The 19,421-nt window shown below is 42.0% G+C and overlaps 1 protein-coding gene across 5 annotated transcripts in view; it reads right to left on the minus strand.

The window, feature by feature from the left end:
• The window catches only part of golga4 (golgin A4), a 54,986-nt gene extending 35,773 nt beyond the window's left edge, over positions 1-19,213 (minus strand). The window contains exons 1-3 of one of the 5 annotated variants that reach the window (XM_014180011.2): positions 18,603-19,213; positions 11,584-11,664; positions 1,338-1,457 (exon numbers count right to left, since the gene is read on the minus strand). In XM_014180011.2, coding sequence (XP_014035486.2) covers positions 1,338-1,457; positions 11,584-11,664; positions 18,603-18,683 — 282 coding nt within the window. In that variant the 5' untranslated portion in view covers positions 18,684-19,213. The remainder of the gene's footprint in view (positions 1-1,337; positions 1,458-11,583; positions 11,665-18,602) is intronic. The other 4 variants (XM_014180010.2, XM_014180012.2, XM_014180013.2 and 1 more) reach the window with 4 other exon arrangements.
• Between the last annotated feature and the right edge of the window lie 208 nt (positions 19,214-19,421).

Raw genomic sequence — 19,421 nt, forward strand, 5'->3', positions numbered from 1 at the left:
TGCTCAAAACAGTAACATATCTCTGAGTCACTACCTTTATTTAAACAAATAGCCTATCATTTGCAATATCTGTTGATTCCACAGTTATAGTAAAACACATACTATATTATAGTCAGGTGAAGAGTGATGATATTTTGTTAAATGGTCCCCGGCCCTTCTCAATAATGCAGAAAGAAAGAAAATATAGAAAAATAAAACACCTAATAAAAGTAATAATAGATACAGAATGAGTAACGATAACTTGTTAATTCTAGATGAGTGTGATGACAGCCTAGAAAAGGATTAAGCCCATCTCTAAATGCAGATCATGTGCAAATCCTCCAGACAGACAGATGAGGCTAGCCCGCCCATTGTGCTGTCTTTCAACAGCAATCTAGCCTGTAGCCTAGTCTGTCTGTGGGGTCAATTCCATTTCAATTCAGGAAGTCAATTGGAATGTCAACCCCAACCCTGCTGGCTAGCTAAATGTTTAAGGGGGGACAACTTGGTCTATTCTAAGAGTATGAGATTGAGACCAATGTATTGTGTGGTACTTTCCAATGGTATTTCAATAGATGAAGTGAGGAGGAATAGGAATGCCTTATTCTAGTTCCCAACACCAGCTTGGTTGTTTTTGTGTACGATCTTTTTTAATATAAATATGTCACTCAACACCAATCGGAAGGGTATTGTATTGTTGGATGGGCTGTTTGTTTGACCACTACTAATCAATTATATTGCGAAGGGTAAATATGTATAAAACGAAATAAAGGAAAATCTTTCATGGCTCTAGGAAAAGTTTCAACAATGCAAGCTTAGTAGAGAAGGTCCGGAGATGGATCACATGACTATAAACTCTCCAAAAAGAAGACTTTTGGGGTGAGAAGTGGGAACGAGGAAGGGAATAAAATCTATAGTTAACTATACAAGAGTTTGGTAGGGTTTCAGGGGCAAGCAACTATAAAGGATAACTAAAGTCAAAAGGGGAATTGGGATACCATCCATTTCTGTGAATTCAGAGACAACTGAAAGAGAGACTATTGGATAACAACAAACCGGCATACTGAAGAAAGCACAACAAGCTTCTATCCCAACAGTCACATTTACAAACCGACAATCACTCCCAAGGGATTAGATGCAAGGTTAGGAGGTGGTGAGATGCCTTCAAGTTACGAACATCAAAGAAAACAGATAAGGAGGAGGAAAAGACAGAGAGAGCAGGGTGCAAGCAGTCTTCACTGGTTCTAAACAGCAGGCCAGCTCCTCTACCCTCTACCCAGGAGCGAGGAAAGGAAAACGAGAGGGGCAGGAAGAGGAGAGGAGGCAGGGGTGGGTGTGAGGGGGGGAACCGAACTCACCGCACTGGCTACCTGAGCAACCTGAGCCTGAGGTGCTTTGAGGGGTGGCTTTGATTGGTCCAGAGCAAAGATAGTATACTCAGAGAGAAAAGCAGGTTCGGCTATCATCCCGGCCAGCACCTGACCCCAGGTCAAAGGTCAGTGTGTCAACGGGACGACAGATGAGGGGGGGGGGGGACAGAGAGCAATGAGAAAAACAACACCATGAGAGTGAGTGAAACAGTGCTGAGGAGAGTGTAGTCTCTACCCAGAGTCTCTGGAGAGACACTGGTCAGAGAGAGAAAACGAAAGGGAGAGAATCTGACAAAGAGACAGAGGAAAAACACAGAGAGAGAGCGAGAGACTGGTCAAAGAGAGACAGAGAGAAAGAAAAGATGGAAAGAACACCCAATCAACATTAGGGCTATGTGGCATTTACTGAATTTGACATCCTAGTATCTGTGTCCTCCATTGTGAAATAGCCTTTCATGAGAATGATAGAAAGGTAGGCCTAAATGTTAATATCTTGTCTTTTAAACGAGGATGTCCAAGTCATCATTAAGCTAAACAATTTTTAGGCTAATTTGCCTACATTTTTGTGGGGCACAGAAACAGTGAAGTCAAAGGAGTAAAGGCTGGAGCTGACGGTGAGCTAGAGATGATTTGAATACGATGAGGAGGAAGAAGATGCCTCTAGGCTATCTGAAGCCATATGGTGGGGATGGCCTTCCTTCAGGGGAGATGATAAACCCGGGTGCTGTCAAAGGGCTGGAAGCCTGAAACATCTAGCCTACAATTCACTGGCTGGATTTGGTTGGTGAATATCTTAGGCTTGAGTTGAGATTTAAAATGCAGAATCAATCAGAGGTAGCTTATTTCTTACAATGGATTTTGAAATGGATGTGTTGAAAATAAAGTTGTTTAGCCTATGATCTTTGGCAAAATGTATATATTTTTATCTGACGACGTGGATATGCCAAATTGGATTTACTGTACAAAACACTATAAGTCAAAGTTCTAATATTAAAAATGTTGCTGTATTTATTGCCATTCATTGAGATCCATCCACCTACACCTTAACTAAAGTTAAAAGTCTGTCTCAATTGATCCGAGTTCCACCAGCAGTCTTCAGACGATGATTGATTGTAGAAGGCCTAATTGCTGCATAATGGCCTAGACTACCTCCTCTGAGCAGTCTACCTGAGAACACGTCACTTCACTTGTTTAGACTACATTCCAAAGGCAGAGGTCATTAGAAATAAACTTGGCATGCCGACACATTGTGGTTCACTCATGGAATTAATTGAAGTACTATCCTAGACCTGAACAATAAAATAACCAAACAATTGGCTAGGACTTGGTGAAGACAGTCAAAAAGGTTTAGCTTCTTTTCAATAGTAGCAATATTTCTTAACCCTATTCATTTGGTAATTTATTGGATAAAAACCTAGTTTTCAGGCCTAATAAGTGATTGAAATTAAGCAGGTCCTTAACTGAACCCCTGGGACCCTGAATGGTCTGACTACTTAGTCCCCAATTTCCAATAATTAGGCTAAATTGCCTCCATCCTTGTTGGTCATGGTTTGTTTTAATCAGCTTTAAAATCGATGCAGGGCTGAGACTTAAGGGATGATACTGGTTGCACAGTTTATCCTTTGAGTGAGGCTACAGAAACTTTAAACCCTTGGATATGCATTAGGGCAGTTTTATGATGCAGCAGAGCATGGCGGCGTAGTCCTCTGGAAGCACTGCAGACATAGGCCCAAGTCAGGGCTCTTGAATTCAGGTCCTGGAGGGCCAAAACACTTCTGGTAGCAAACTGCACTCACCTGGGGCCTTATTTATCAATCATGCAAAGGCACAAATCTGTGCATAAACCATGTGTAGGATAATTTCCACGGAAAGTGTGAGATTTATCAATATGAACGTTTGCTTGAGAGTGTGTGTAAATTTAGACAGCCATGCCAAGTGGTGGAATAAGGGAACTGCTGCTTGTCAGGCGTAGAATGTGGAAAATATATCTTGAAAATGTCTGAATAATTTTCAGTTTCATTGTAATTCCATTGTGAATTCATGCAACATATCTTGACAGGCATATCATCTGACCACCTCAGTGCATTTGTTACGATAATAATCCATATAAACTACAGTAATTTGTTAAATAAGAGGCACGTGTGAAAGTGAAACCACTGTTGAAATACAAAAAAATGATTTGATAATAGGAAATCTAATTAGGCTGATCTTGCTCTGTTGGAAGATTTGTCACACGCTGCATTTAGCAGAGAACGTGTTTTTAAGAGACAGGTGTGACTTTTTTTTTGCAGAAAGTACAGATTGGCTCATCTGATATCATTTCCCAAAACCAGTCAAAGAATTTTTGCAAGGATTTAAGACCTACTTTAAAAAGGCAAAGACATGCCATTCTGGTGCACATCCAAGTGCTATCCACCCTCGGGTTTTTGGCAACGGCCACTTTTTAGCGGGAGCTTGCTGAGCGGCATCTCACAGCCCTCGATGAGACAATGTTTTGAATGCAAATCAGCAGCAAAACAAACTAACATACAATTTCCATACACCATCGCACAACAGGTTGAAGTCAAGAGGATTTTCTTTGCCATCAATGGGTTCCCAAATACGAACGCCGCAAGACGGCAGAAACGTCACCATAAAAACACCATCCCAATGAGTTCAACTGCAGTACCAGTCAAAAGTTTAGACATCTACTCATTCAAGGGTTTTTCTTAATTTTTACTATTGTCTATATTGTAGATTAATAGTGAAGACATCAAAACTATGAAATAACACATATGGAATCATGTAGTAAGCAAAAAAGTGTTACATAAAAATATTTTATATTTGAGATTCTTCAAAGTAGCCACCCTTTGCCTTGATGACAGCTTTGCACACTCTTGGCATTCATGAGGACCGCCACAGGAAAGGAAGACCCAGAGTTACCTCTGCTGCAGAAGATAAGTTCATTAGAGTTACCAGCCTCAGAAATTGCAGCCCAAATAAATGCTTCACGGAGTTCAAGTAACAGACACATCTCAACTAGAGGTCGACCGATGATTTTTCAACGCCAATACCGATTATTGGAGAACCAAAAAAAGCCAATACCGATTAATCGGCCTATTCTTTTTATTTATTTGTAATAATGACAATTACAACAATACTGAATGAACACTTATTTTAACTTAATATAATACATCAATAAAATCTATTTAGCCTGAAATAAATAATGAAACATGTTCAATTTGGTTTAAATAATGCAAAAACAAAGTGTTGGAGAAGAAAGTAAAAGTGCAATATGTGCCATGTTAGAAAGCTAACGTTTAAGTTCCTTGCTCAGAACATATGAAAGCTGGTGGTTCCTTTTAACATGAGTCTTCAATATCCCCAGGTAAGAAGTTTTAGATTGCAGTTATTATAGGAATTATAGGACTATTTCTCTCTATATGATTTGTATTTCATATACCTTTGACTATTGGATGTTCTTATAGGCACTTTAGTATTGCCAGTGTAACAGTATAGCTTCCGTCCCTCTCCTCGCTCCTACCGGGGCTCGAACCAGGAACACATCGACAACAGCCACCCTCGAAGCAGCGTTACCCATGCAGAGCAAGGGTAACAACTACTCCAAGTCTCAGAGCGAGTGACGTTTGAAACGCTATTAGCACGCACCCCGCTAACTAGCTAGCCATTTCACATCGGGTACACCAGCCTAATCTTGGGAGTTGATAGCCTTGAAGTCATAAACAGCACAATGCTTGAAGCATTACGAAGAGCTGCTGGCAAAACGCACGAATGTGCTGTTTGAATGAATGCTTACGAGCCTGCTGGTGCCTACCACCGCTCAGTCAGACTGCTCTATCAAATCATAGACTTAATTATAATAAACACACAGAAATACGAGCCTTAGGTCATTAATATGGTCGAATCCGGAAACTATCATCTCGAAACAAAATGTTTTTTCTTTCAGTGAAATACGGAACTGTTCCGTATTTTATCTAACGGGTGATATCCCTAAGTCTAAATATTCCTGTTACATTGCACAACCTTCAATGTTATGTCATAATTACGTAAAATTCTGGCAAATTAGTTTGCAACGAGCCAGGCGGCCCAAACTGTTGCATATACCCTGACTCTGCGTGCAATGAACGCAAGAGAAGTGACACAATTTCACCTGGTTAATATTGCCTGTTAACCTGGATTTCTTTTAGCTAAATACAGTGCCTTGCGAAAGTATTCGGCCCCCTTGAACTTTTCGACCTTTTGCCACATTTCAGGCTTCAAACATAAAGATATAAAACTGTAATTTTTTGTGAAGAATCAACAACAAATGGGACACAATTATGAAGTGGAACGAAATTTATTGGATATTTCAAACTTTTTTAACAAATAAAAAACTGAAAAACTGTCCGTGCAAAATTATTCAGCCCCCTTAAGTTAATACTTTGTAGCGCCACCTTTTGCTGCGATTACAGCTGTAAGTCGCTTGGGGTATGTCTCTATCAGTTTTGCACATCGAGAGACTGAAATTTTTGCCCATTCCTCCTTGCAAAACAGCTCGAGCTCAGTGAGGTTGGATGGAGAGCGTTTGTGAACAGCAGTTTTCAGTTCTTTCCACAGATTCTCGATTGGATTCAGGTCTGGACTTTGACTTGGCCATTCTAACACCTGGATATGTTTATTTGTGAACCATTCCATTGTATATTTTGCTTTATGTTTTGGATCCTTGTCTTGTTGGAAGACAAATCTCCGTCCCAGTCTCAGGTCTTTTGCAGACTCCATCAGGTTTTCTTCCAGAATGGTCCTGTACTTGGCTCCATCCATCTTCCCATCAATTTTAACCATCTTCCCTGCCCCTGCTGAAGAAAAGCAGGCCCAAACCATGATGCTGCCACCACCATGTTTGACAGTGGGGATGGTGTGTTCAGGGTGATGCGCTGTGTTGCTTTTACGCCAAACATAACGTTTTGCATTGTTGCCAAAAGGTTCGATTTTGGTTTCATCTGACCAGAGCACCTTCTTCCACATGTTTGGTGTGTCTCCCAGGTGGCTAGTGGCAAACTTTAAACAACACTTTTTATGGATATCTTTAAGAAATGGCTTTCTTCTTGCCACTCTTCCATAAAGGCCAGATTTGTGCAGTATACGACTGATTGTTGTCCTATGGACAGAGTCTCCCACCTCAGCTGTAGATCTCTGCAGTTCTTCCAGAGTGATCATGGGCCTCTTGGCTGCATCTCTGATCAGTCTTCTCCTTGTATGAGCTGAAAGTTTAGAGGGACGGCCGGGTCTTCGTAGATTTGCAGTGGTCTGATACTCCTTCCATTTCAATATTATCGCTTGCACAGTGCTCCTTGGGATGTTTAAAGCTTGGGAAATCTTTTTGTATCCAAATCCGGCTTTAAACTTCTCCACAACAGTATCTCAGACCTGCCTGGTGTGTTCCTTGTTCTTCATGATGCTCTCTGCGCTTTAAACGGACCTCTGAGACTATCACAGAGCAGGTGCATTTATACGGAGACTTGATTACACACAGGTGGATTCTATTTATCATCATTAGTCATTTAGGTCAACATTGGATCATTCAGAGATCCTCACTGAACTTTTGGAGAGAGTTTGCTGCACTGAAAGTAAAGGGGCTGAATAATTTTGCACGCCCAATTTTTCAGTTTTTTATTTGTTAAAAATGTTTGAAATATCCAATAAATTTCGTTCCACTTCATGATTGTGTCCCACTTGTTGTTGATTCTTCACAAAAAAATACAGTGTTATATCTTTATGTTTGAAGCCTGAAATGTGGCAAAAGGTCGAAAAGTTCAAGGGGGCCGAATACTTTCGCAAGGCACTGTATGCAGGTTTAAAAATATATACTTGTGTATTGATTTTAAGAAAGACATTGATGTTTATGGTTAGGTACACTTTTTCGCGAATGCACACCGCATCGATTATATGCCACGCAGGACAGGCTAGATAAACTAGTAATATCATCAACCATGTGTAGTTAACTAGTGATTATGATTGATTGATTGTTTTTTATAAGATAAGTTCAATGCTAGCTAGCAACTTACCTTGGCTTCTTACTGCATTCGCGTAACAGGCAGGCTCCTCGTGGAGTGCAATGTAAAGCAGGTGGTTAGAGCGTTGGACTAGTTAACCGTAAGGTTGCAAGATTGAATCCCCGAGCTGACAAGGTAAAAATCTGTCGTTCTGCCCCTGAACAAGGCATTTAACCCACCGTTCCTAGGCCGTCATTGAAAATATGTTCTTAACTGACTTGCCTAGTTAAATAAAGGAGTAAAAAAAAAAAAATACGGCAAATCGGGGCCAAAAATACCGATTGTTATGAAAACTTGAAATCGGCCCTAATTAAATCGGCCATTCCGATAAATCGGTCGACCTCTAATATCAACATCAACTGTTCAGAGGAGACTGTGTGAATCAGGCCTTCATGGTCAAATTGCCTCAAAGGACACCAATAAAAAGAAGACTTGCTTGGGCCAAGAAACACGAGAAATGGACATTAGACCGGTAGAAATCTGTCCTTTGGTCTGATGAGTCCAAATCAAAGATTTCTGGTTCCAACCGCTTTGTCTTTGTGAGACGCAGAGTAGGTGAACGGATGATCTCCGTATGTGTAGTTCCCACTGCGAAGCACGGAGGAGGTGGTGCGATGTTGCTTTGCTGGTGACACGGTCTGTGATTTATTTAGAATTCAAGGCACACTTAACCAGCATGGCTACCACAGCATTCTGCAGCGATACGCCATCCCATCTGGTTTGCGGTTAGTGGGACTATCATTTGTTTTTCAACAGGACAATGACCCCAAACACACCTCCAGGCTGTGTAAGGGCTATTTGACCAAGGGGCGTGACGGAGTGCTGCATTAGATGACCTGGCCTCCACAATCCCCTGACCTCAAACCAATTGAGATGGTTTAGGATGAGTTGGACCGCGGAGTGAAGGAAAAGCAGCCAACAAGTGCTCAGCATATGTGGGAACTCCTTCAAGACTGTTGGAAAAGCATTCCTCGTGAAGCTGATTGAGAAAATGCCAAGAGTGTGCAAAGCTGTCAACAAGGCAAAGGGCAGCTACTTTCAAGAATCTAAAATATATTTTGATTTGTTTAACACTTTTTTGGTTACTACATGATTCCATATGTGTTATTTAATAGTTTTGATGCTGTCACTATTATTCTACAATGTAGAAAATAGTAAAAATAAAGAAAAACCCTTGAAAGAGTAGGTGTGTCCAAACCTTTGACTTTTGGTACTGTATGTGAAGGCTTCCACTCTTAATGCGCAGGTGATAGGCTATATGATGCGCAAAAGACATTGCTGAATGTGATGGTACGCACAACTCTTTCATTCTGCATAAAAGCAATATTGGCCTAAACGCCTACAGGAGGGAGCTGTCGAGGATGGATGGCTTATTGGTGAGTGTTGCCTACTCATTTGAAGTAGATTTGTCATTGCTAAAGCAACTCATTGTCTTAATGGTCTTCTCTATGTTGCCATGTTTTTATTGTTACTGGTCAAGCCACAACTGAGCGAGTCAAATACAAACTTTTGGTTGTACTCAATCTCTGACACTAGCAACTCACCTCGTTGTATATTCCCCACAGGCTTTAAAGGGGGGAATTTGACCATATATTGAAATGCATGACCAGTACACAAGCACTGAGAACAATTGGTATTTATCAATGGTTATGTAGGGGAAAATGACAAATTAAACATTTCACTTAAGAGAACGATCTATTGTTATTTGTTAGTGTTTTTTTACTGATACAAACGTGTCTTTGTGTGACTTAGTCATAACACTGGGTGTATAGCTAAGAGACGTTTGGATGCGACTGCAGCATGTGACACATCCCGTTTTACTATCTGCAGGAACTCAGCTGTGTGGAAACGTGCAGGAAGGAACAGACAATGGTGTGAGCTGTGGCAACGTCAGCTATCTTAATCTGCAGACAAGCGAATCACCTTTTACACCATGTTCCCGCCCCTGTTTCCACACATCTGCTAACCACCACGTAAACAAAGACGTTGTACTTTCCTATAAAAGCTGAAACCCAACTCTGTTCATTGGGCCCTTAATTCTGCACGATTGAGTGATTGTTAACCTGTTGGGTCTAGGGGGCAGCATTTGCACGTCTGGATAAAAAAAATGTACCCGATTTAATCTGGTTACTAATCCTACCCAGTAACTAGAATATGCATATACTTATTATATATGGATAGAAAACACTCTAAAGTTTCCAAAACTGTTTGAATGGTGTCTGTGAGTATAACAGAACTCATTTGGCAGGCAAAACCCTGAGACATTTTCTGACAGGAAGTGGATACCTGATGTGTTGTATTGACTTTAAACCTCTCCCATTGAAAAACACAGGGGTTTAGGAATATTTTGGCACTTCCTATTGCTTCCACTAGATGTCACCAGCCTTTACAAAGTGTTTTGAGTCTTCTGGAGGGAGATCTGACCGAACAAGAGCCATGGAACGGTGATGTCCCATTAGACACCTGGCGCTACTTCATGTTGGGTACCCTCGTTCCAATACGTTATAAAGGCTATGCATTCGTCCACCTTGAATATTATTCATGTTCTGGTTAAAAAAGGCCCTAATGATTTATGCTATACAACGTTTGACATGTTTGAACGAACGGAAATATATTTTTTCCCCTCGTTCATGACGAGAAGTCCGGCTGGCTTACATCATGTGCTAACGAGACGGAGATTTTTGGACATAAATGATGAGCTTTTTTGAACAAAACTACATTCGTTATGGACCTGTGATACCTGGAAGTGACATCTGATGAAGAGAATCAAAGGTAATGGATTATTTACATAGTATTTTCGATTTTAGATCTCCCCAACATGACGTCTAGTCTGTATCGCAACGCGTATTTTTCTGGGCACAGTGCTCAGATTATTGCAAAGTGTGATTTCCCAGTAAGGTTATTTTTAAATCTGGCAAGTTGATTGCGTTCAAAAGATGTAAATCTATAATTCTTTAAATGACAATATAATATTTTACCAATGTTTTCTAATTTTAATTATTTAATTTGTGACGCTGACTTGACTGCCGGTTATTGGAGGGAAACGATTTCCTCAACATCAATGCCATAGTAAAACGCTGTTTTTGTATATAAATATGAACTTGATAGAACTAAAAATGCATGCATTGTCTAACATAATGTCCTAGGAGTGTCATCTGATGGAGATTGTAAAAGGTTAGTGTATCATTTTAGCTGGTTTTATGGTTTTGGTGACCCCGTCTTTGACTTGACAAAACATTACACACAACTCTTGTAAATGTACTGTCCTAACATACTCTAAATTTATGCTTTACGCGTAAAACCTTTTGAAATCGTAAAACGTGGTTAGATTAAGGAGATGTTTATCTTTCAAATGGTGTAACATAGTTGTATTTTTGAAAAATTTGAATTTTGACATTTATTTGGATTCAAATTTGCCGCTCTTGAAATGCACCTGCTGTTGATGGAGTGCACCACAGGTGGCACGCTAGCGTCCCACCTAGCCCCAAGAGGTTAACTGCTCCAAGTTGTTGTTTGAAGAATCTACAGTCTCTCTTCTTTTTGGTTAGAATTTCCATGATAGTTACCTCCTACCGGTCTACGTATGAGGCTCATAGGATTATTTGATAAATCACACCTTTTCTATTCGTACGAACATTCTAAATTCCGTTCGGAAGTAGTATTTTAGAATAGCATATACGCAATATTGATAAATGAGGCCCCTGGTGTCCGAGGTCTGAATCAGTCCCTGATTCGAAGGAGAGGGTGAAAAACAGAAGTTTTTCGGCCCTCCAGGACCCGAGTTGAAGAGCCCTGGCCTAAGTCATCAATCCAAGAGGTGTTGGAGGAAGAGAAGGTAACCATGGCTTTGGGACCTACACATCATATCATCTATGTCTAATGACAAACATTAAGGGACAGTTTCCTGAACACAGATTAATCTTAGTTTCTAGAACCTCCATTGAAAAGTGTTTTGTAGTCTGGGCAGGACTAGGCTTCATATGTTTCCGAGAAACTAGCCCGAAGCGTAAGATCTAGGACTAACATAACATTATTGCAAGCAATCCTTACAAGAAAGTGATCCTAAGAAGGCAGTGCATACTGTAGGCCTATTTCTCCTGGCTGCACAAGTTGCTGTTGCAGTGTAGAGCCAAAGCACATCAACAGAAGACTGTAGTGTATGTCAGATGATATTACATACGTCATTGAGGCTCATGTCTTACCTCTCTATCACTAGGTGAGGCTGAGGTATCTTGGTGCAGGGAGGGGTGTGTGTGGCTGCTACGTCTCTCTCCAGGGCCCATCTTAGGGAAAATTATTGATATTTATCATGATATAAACAACACATTTGTCCAACATGTTCAAGTCCACAGAGTAAGGATTTCACTCTACACAAGAAATATGCATCTGTTAAAGCTAGATAATATTGATTTTTTCCTTGGCTATCTTTAGGTAAGATTCTAGTGTTGACTCACTAAAAGACCAAGCTACCCTTATTAAACAATAGGCTACTATTTTCTGTAAACATTGCCAGCTTGACAGACAGGTTTTATTGACACAGACTATGGAAACACATTACCTTGAGACACACAGACATCATGGGTTAAAATTAAATTATTATCCAGTAGGAGTGACATGCATGGAGCTGTCCAAATGAAGCCACCAGCTGACTGGCTAGACAGTTACAAGGAACTGTAGCTACAGTACTAACAAGTCCAGTCAATCAATTATTTAAAGATGATCTGGCTGGCTGGGACAAATGTAATGGTTCCACAGACAGCTACAATTGTTTGATTAAATGTAGACAAAACTAATGATTATTGTTCTGTTATTATGTTTTTGTTAAAGTCACATGACACTAGTATAGATTAGCCTAGCTAGCTAGCTAGACTTTGGTTCGAAGCTGCTCAGACACGACTCCCTAAAAACATGACACTTCGATACATCTACGACCGGAAGTGACTTTCCGTAGCATTCTTCTTTCTTTCTTTGTTGTACTTTTACCCATTTCTCCACATTTTCATGATGCCCAATAGGTAGTTACAGTCTTGTTCCATTGCTGCAACTCCGCTACGGAGTCGGGTCGAGAGCCATGCGTCCTCCAAAACACGACCCTGGCAAGACACACTGCTTCTTGACACACTGCTCGCGTAACCCAGAAGCTAGCCGCACCAATGTGTTGGAGGAAACTCTGTCCAACTGGTGACCTAAGTCAGCTTGCAGGCGCCGGCCGGCCAAACCCTCCCCAAACTCAGACGACGCAGGGCCAATTGTGCACCGCCTCATGGGTCTTCCGGTCAAGGCCGGCTGTGACACAGCCTGGGATCAAACCCGGGGCTTTAGTGACACCTCAAGTACTGCAATGCAGTGCCTTAGACCTCTGCGCCATTCAGGAGGCCCTTTCTTCTTCTGTGGATTTTTTTTAATAGCGGTTGGCAACCAACTTTAAGGTGTATTACCGCCACCAACTGGACTGGAGTGTGGACCAGAGACAGGGAAGGTCTATTCTTGCATCAAGGAAACAAAATACATAATTAAATACTACATCCCCTGAAGATTTCCCCAGCAGTTCACTTCATCTTGGCTCTTCAACCACATTATTTCTCCAATATAATAACAATCGCTCCCTTTCCCTCCCATATTTCTGGCATTGAAATAGAATGTGTTCCACTGTCTCCATCTCCACCTGTCAATGATTACAACTCCCAGTTGGATATGTCCCCACCAATTTCAAATGTACTATTGAGCCTTGTATGTCCCAGTCGAAGCCTTGTGACTACACTTTTCGCCCTTGTCGCTCAGCCTGAGGACCTCCCTACCCCCACCTTTTCCTGAACCTTATACAGGTGTTTTCTGTTTCCCTCCCTTTTCCACAACTCTCGCCATTTGTTTTTAACCAACCCCTTTGCTTCTGCTTTACTGATTGACAATTCCATCTCAACATTAGGATGTTTAAGAGCCTGCTTGGCGATATTGTAAATACTAATTTGTTCTTAACTGAATTGTCTACTTACATAAAGGTTATGTTTAAAAAATATATATATCAACAAAAAAATAAATAATAATTCTACTCCCACATGAGCTGGTACCCAGAGGAACATCAAAAACATCCCCATCTGTCTTACCCTTTACAAGCACTGCAAAACCTCATACAACACATCTGTCTGCTCCGAGACACAAATGGTTTTAAGCTCATCAGTGCGACACAGGAATCAGAGCAGATAACTACCCTGCCTGGCCTCACCTCCTCCACCCACTCTGCAGCAAAGAGTATGGCCATGAACTCCATTGTGTAAACAGATAAATGATCCATTGCTTTTTGTCACTGCCACCTTAAACTCAGGAACACTAAAAGCTGTTTGGGGTCCTTAGATCCATATGTGAATATGTTCAAGAAAGCATAGTATTGTGTTCTTAAAATGTTCACTTACAACTAAATCTACTCTTTCCTCAATAGCTCTTACCCTCTCAAGCAATCCTAAATCTATCACTGGCTGAGGGAGCAACCAAGGTGGGATAGCAGGAAGAACCACAGAGGGGCTAAACTCCCTCCCAAACAACCCCATCTCTCTCGCCATGCCATTGACTATCCACCCAAAACTTGTATTCGGATTTTGTTAGTATTCCCAGCACCATAGGAGTACCTTTAATTTAGGATGTGTAACCTTATGTCCTTGTAGATTTATACAATATGTCATGGTTAGTTGTTGTCTTAACTTTAACGGCAACTCTCTCAACTCTACCTGCATCGCTGCCACTGGGGATGTCCTGAGTGCTCCACAACATATTCTTTGGGCTTGGCACTGGATTACATCGAGCTTCTTTTTTTCTTTTAAAGATGTCTGAGCTGCTAATCCATATGCTACACTTCCATAATCCAGTGAGGACCTTAACAGCGCTATATATAGCATTTAACACCATTCTATCTGCCCCCCACTCCATTCCTGACAGGCAACGCATCATATTCAATATTTTCTTTCCTTTGAGATCTACTGTTATTAATATGCTCTGTCCATGTCATTTGAGTGTCAACCCAGACCCCCAGCAACCTAAACCCTCCCACCCTCTCCAGATTCCTTCCATACAGCTTCAAGTATATTTCCTCCACAACCTTCAAGTAGAAAAAAAGAACGGTGTTCTCAACTGAAAATTCAAAGCCCCACCTGAGGGACCACTGATCAACTTCACTAATAGCTTCTTGAACTTTCCTGGCTGTATGGGTAATATTTCTCCCTCTCTTCAACAGTGCCAAGTAATCCGCAAACAATGACCTCCCAATATCAGGTCTCACCTAGGATAACACATGGTCAATCATAATAGAGAACAAAGGACTAATGACAGTTCCCTGGGGGTTACCATTATCTACCTCGAAGCTTTCTGACAAAGAGCTCCGCACCCTCACTTCTATTGATCGGCCAAAAGAAAAACCTTTCCTCCAACCCCCCTGACATCCTTCCACGTCATATCAGGCCTTCTCTACATCGAAGGAAACAGCTACCACCTCCTTATTTGCCTGTGCCTTCCGTATGACTGACTCAAGGCACAGTACCGGATCCATCGTTCCCCTGCCTTTTCTGAACCCACTTTGATCTGATGACATTAGTCCTCTACTCTCCAGAAAGTAAGTCAGCCTTTCTGTTATCATCCTTTCCATAACTTTACATACATGAGATGTGAATGCTATCGGCCTATAGCTTGAAGGATTAGTAGGGTATTTCCCTGGTTTCAGCATCGGCACCACTAAAGCCTGCTTCCAACTTCCAGGCAGTTTCTCTTCCTGCCTCACCTTATTGTAAAGGCACAATACTTTCCCCATTGCAGTGTCACTGAGACGAACCATCATGATGTAACATCTCATCCTCCCAGGATATGCTACCCCAGCTTAATCTAAAGTTCTCTTCATCTTAGCCCACATAAAAGGGGCATTCAATGCATCCTCCACCATCGCTCTCTGATCCAGGACCTCCAGATGTTCTCCTCTGACCCTCTCTCTCCCACGCTGCCCCTCTTCTGTCAGATTATTTGAGCTGTGCATCTTCACAAATGCCTGGGCTAACATCTCTACCTTCTCCATATCTCTCACTGCAACCATCTCCCCACTTTTCAGCACAGGGAGATCCCAATCTCATCTGACCCTACTCATCTTCTAAATCATCCCCCAAACCTCTCCTACAGGAGTCATCCTGCCTCTTAGCTGTCCTAATGATCCTCCTTACTACTGCTTGTGCTTGTTTATACGGAATCCGGTGCTGGAAATTATGGGACCTTTTCAACATTCTGAAAGCCCGCTTCCTACCTTTCACAGCTTCTCTACACCAGGGAACTGAGTTACTCGTTCGCCCTACTGTACCCATAGGAATCACTTGGCTTGCAGCCCTTACTATTGCACCTCTTACTCTATCATTCACTGAATTGAGATCAACCTGAGATACCTCCTGTTCACTCAAGTCCTGAAACTGACCCCACTCTGCTTTCCCAAATATCCATCTCCTCAATCCATTTGGGTTCCTGAGTGACGCAGTGGTCTAAGGCACTGCATCTCAGTGCTAGAGGCTTCACTATGGAGACCCTGTTTCGAATCCAGGCTGTATCACAACCGGCCATGATTGGGAGTCCCATAGAGCGGCACACAATTGGCCCAGTATCGTCCGGGTTTGGCCGGTGTAGGCCTTCATTGTAAATAAGTATTTGTTCTTAACTGACTTGGCTAGTTAAATAAAAGGTTCAATTAACAAAAATGGAATGTCCTACTGAATTTTCCACCCTCATTTCCACAGTAGACATGATAGGATAGTGATCACTACCCCCTGTAGATTCCTCCAAAACCTCCCAACTACATCTACCTGCCAGTGAACTTGAGATCAGAGTAAGATCCAGAGCAGATTCATTTCTAGTTACTGGGTCAATCCTGGTTCCCCGGCTGTCATTTAGACTCAAGCCCTTTCTCATCACGTAGTTCCTCCAACACTTGTCCATTTACATCTATCCGTACCCTTCCCCAGAGCGTACTATGAGCATTAAAATCCCCACACCACATTACCCGTCTCCCATCTTAACCTTCTACATTCCCAAGGACCAGCAACTCTCTTACAGGGATTATAACATTTCACTATGAGCATATTCTCCCCTCCCAACCACTACATACTCCTTTTCAACTCCCTCTCCCACATGCCTATATGGGATCTCCCACTTTATAAAGGTAGCACACCCCCCTCCTCCCCTATCTCTACAGACTGCAACATAACCTTGTATTAAAAAAATCTAGAGTAGGTTTAAGCCATGTCTCCTGGAGACATATCACATCAGTTTTGGCTGGTAACTCCTCAAGAAACTGTTGTTTGAACTCTTGCCCATTAGCCATCAAACTTCTGGCATTCCATTGAAGGATTAACATCATTATGACAATTAACCAATAAATGATTCCTGGCTAGAATGATTCTCAATCTTATTGAGGTCATCCTGTACATTTTCCCACGTCAGTCCTGTGATCCCAAGATACTTCACTGCCTGCTCCACTACGATCAGTATCTTCTTAAGTCTTAGATTGTAATTTCTATGTGCAATTGATTGCTGCTATCACAAATGTAACAACCTTCCTCATGTCTCCTGCCAGTCTTGTGTTCTCCCCCATTCTGCTCACTACATCACGCCCAACCTGCAACCCGACCTATCCTGGAATACCTGCTCTTCTAGGTTCCCCGCTTGTTTCTGTGTGAACTACTTCACTGCTTCTGCATTGGAGATTTTACGCTCACTCCTCACCTGCTGCACTTACACCTGTCTTTTCATCACTGCACAACCCCCATAAGCCACACTATGGGTTGATAGTAGTTACAGCACTTTAACTGGACCCAGTCTCCAGATTCCCCATCCTTTACACACTGCCACCACATGCCCAAACCTTTTGACAGTTATTGTAACAATGGTTTCGGAACATAAGCTCGCACATGATAACTCATAACCAATCCTACGTTTTTCTGGCAGTACCTGATCCTTAAAGTTTAGTAGCACTGACAGGCTATCCACCTTCTTCCCATCTCGTATCATCTGAAGGCACTTTGCCTCATTAAGAGAGCCTCCCTTCAAGTGGTCCTTTATTTACTTCACGTTAACAATTTCTGGAACTCCTTTAATAACTCCCTTCACCCACTGCCGTCCAGTTTGATCCGGTATGCTACTATCCACCGCACGTTTAAAAACCTGCTTGAGTTTGAGCGCCTTCTCATACTGTTTAACATTGATACACACCACCAAACTTCCATCACAAAGAACTTTAGCATACACAACCTCTCCTACTTTACTCTCCAACTCCCTAGCCAACACGATCGGACCGCCATGACTCTACCCTCATCATTAAATTTCATCAACACCTTGAACTCCACTTCTCAGTACAACACTGAAAACGAACCTCCCTTATCACTACTGTCCCCCAACAAGACCTGCAAAGGCTCCTCAGGCTTCATCTTCTTAACCTTTACTCTCACTACTCTACCTCCACCTTTTACCACTCCACTTCTTCCCATTCTCAACTCCTAACCCCCCTAGCTACCTTTCCATTCCTCTCTGCTCATGTCACAGCCCAGTGTTGCTCAAACACCTACACAGGACTTCACACTCCAAACGATAAAAAAAATATCACTGGCTTTAAACGTTTAGTAGCAGGTTAGGAGTTCTTATTATACCTCTGTGGTTAAAATAACATATGTTGCTTTCAAGACAACTGGGAACTCGGAAAATCATGACGTCAGCGATTTTCAGGTCAGAACTCTGCCAGAGTTGGAATTCCAAATTGGAGGACCATTCAAAAGATTTTTCCCAGTCCGAGCTTGTTTTCGTCCATGTTCCTAGTGGCCTTGAACACACTGAAGTCTGAGATTTCCGAGTACCCAGTTGTTTTTGACGCGGTATTACGCAGTAGATTAGGATAATTAGGCATTCTGCTAACCTGCAACAAAAGGGGTCACTTCCGGTTGTAACTGTATCGAATTGACGTGATTTTAGGGAATCGCCACACTTTCGGTTCTGAGCAGCTAGCAACTTAGTCGTTTTGCAGAATAGTGGGAAGATACTAGACATTTGAATGTGGCTATGGTTGTTGTGTTTTAGCGAAAACATTAAGGTAGCAAACCAACTAGCCTAGCGCACTAGTAATCTAGCTAGCTAGGCAAATCAAAATACTTGTTTCTGCCCTAGCTACCATGACATAGTTCGAACAGCTGAGTTTGACAACTCCTATACCAACCTGGGCCTGTTGCGGTGACTGCGCATTCCTTTGCGGCAATTGCTCCTCGTTTATCTTTTGCTGCTTTAGTTTCTTGAACATCTTTTCACCCAGATGTTGTTACTTCCAAGCGAAATGTATTTTATTGTAATGTAATTTCTGTATTTAGTATTATTCCTGGTTACTCGTCTCTTCTTGCAGGTGACCAGTGTAGCGCGCATGTGCAGCCGACGTGGAGCAAAATGAGCGACAGAGTATTAAGCTACGGCGAGCAGAGTGGGACAAACAATGCCAGTGTTGCAGCGTTCACATGCTAGTCGGTACTAGATTTCAACAGACAAAGGGGTGACACAGTTGGTGCTTTCATGACAACTGGGAACTCGAATTAAAACGAGGTCAAATCATGATTTACGTGATTTTCAGTACGCCCGCGTTTCCGAACTGGAATTCCGAGTTGGATGACCGTTCAGAACGATTTTTCCCAGTCGTGAAGTTGGAAGTCTGAGATTTCCGAGTTGTTTGATCGCGTCATGTCGGGAACTCGCTCAAGTCCGAATCATGGAGTCTATTCATCACATGGTTAAACCAGACTACACACAGGCTGGCTAAACCTAATGCGGATTTAAAAGAATTGGGAATTTGGTAATCTCTGACTTCAGTTTTACTGTGTTTGATTTCGGGGTGTTAGACACGTCCTTGTTCAATCTTTAGTATTAGCAGAAATTGTGGATACAATGACGATGTTGCTCGTGTCTCCGACATAACAATGGGAGATGTTGTCCACAAAGTCGGAAGGCAGGCGGTGGAGGCGAGACCAGATGGGAACATTCTAGCAAATGA

Source organism: Salmo salar, chromosome ssa28, assembly GCF_905237065.1.
Source record: "Salmo salar chromosome ssa28, Ssal_v3.1, whole genome shotgun sequence".
In the NCBI taxonomy this organism is placed as follows: Eukaryota; Metazoa; Chordata; class Actinopteri; order Salmoniformes; family Salmonidae; genus Salmo; species Salmo salar.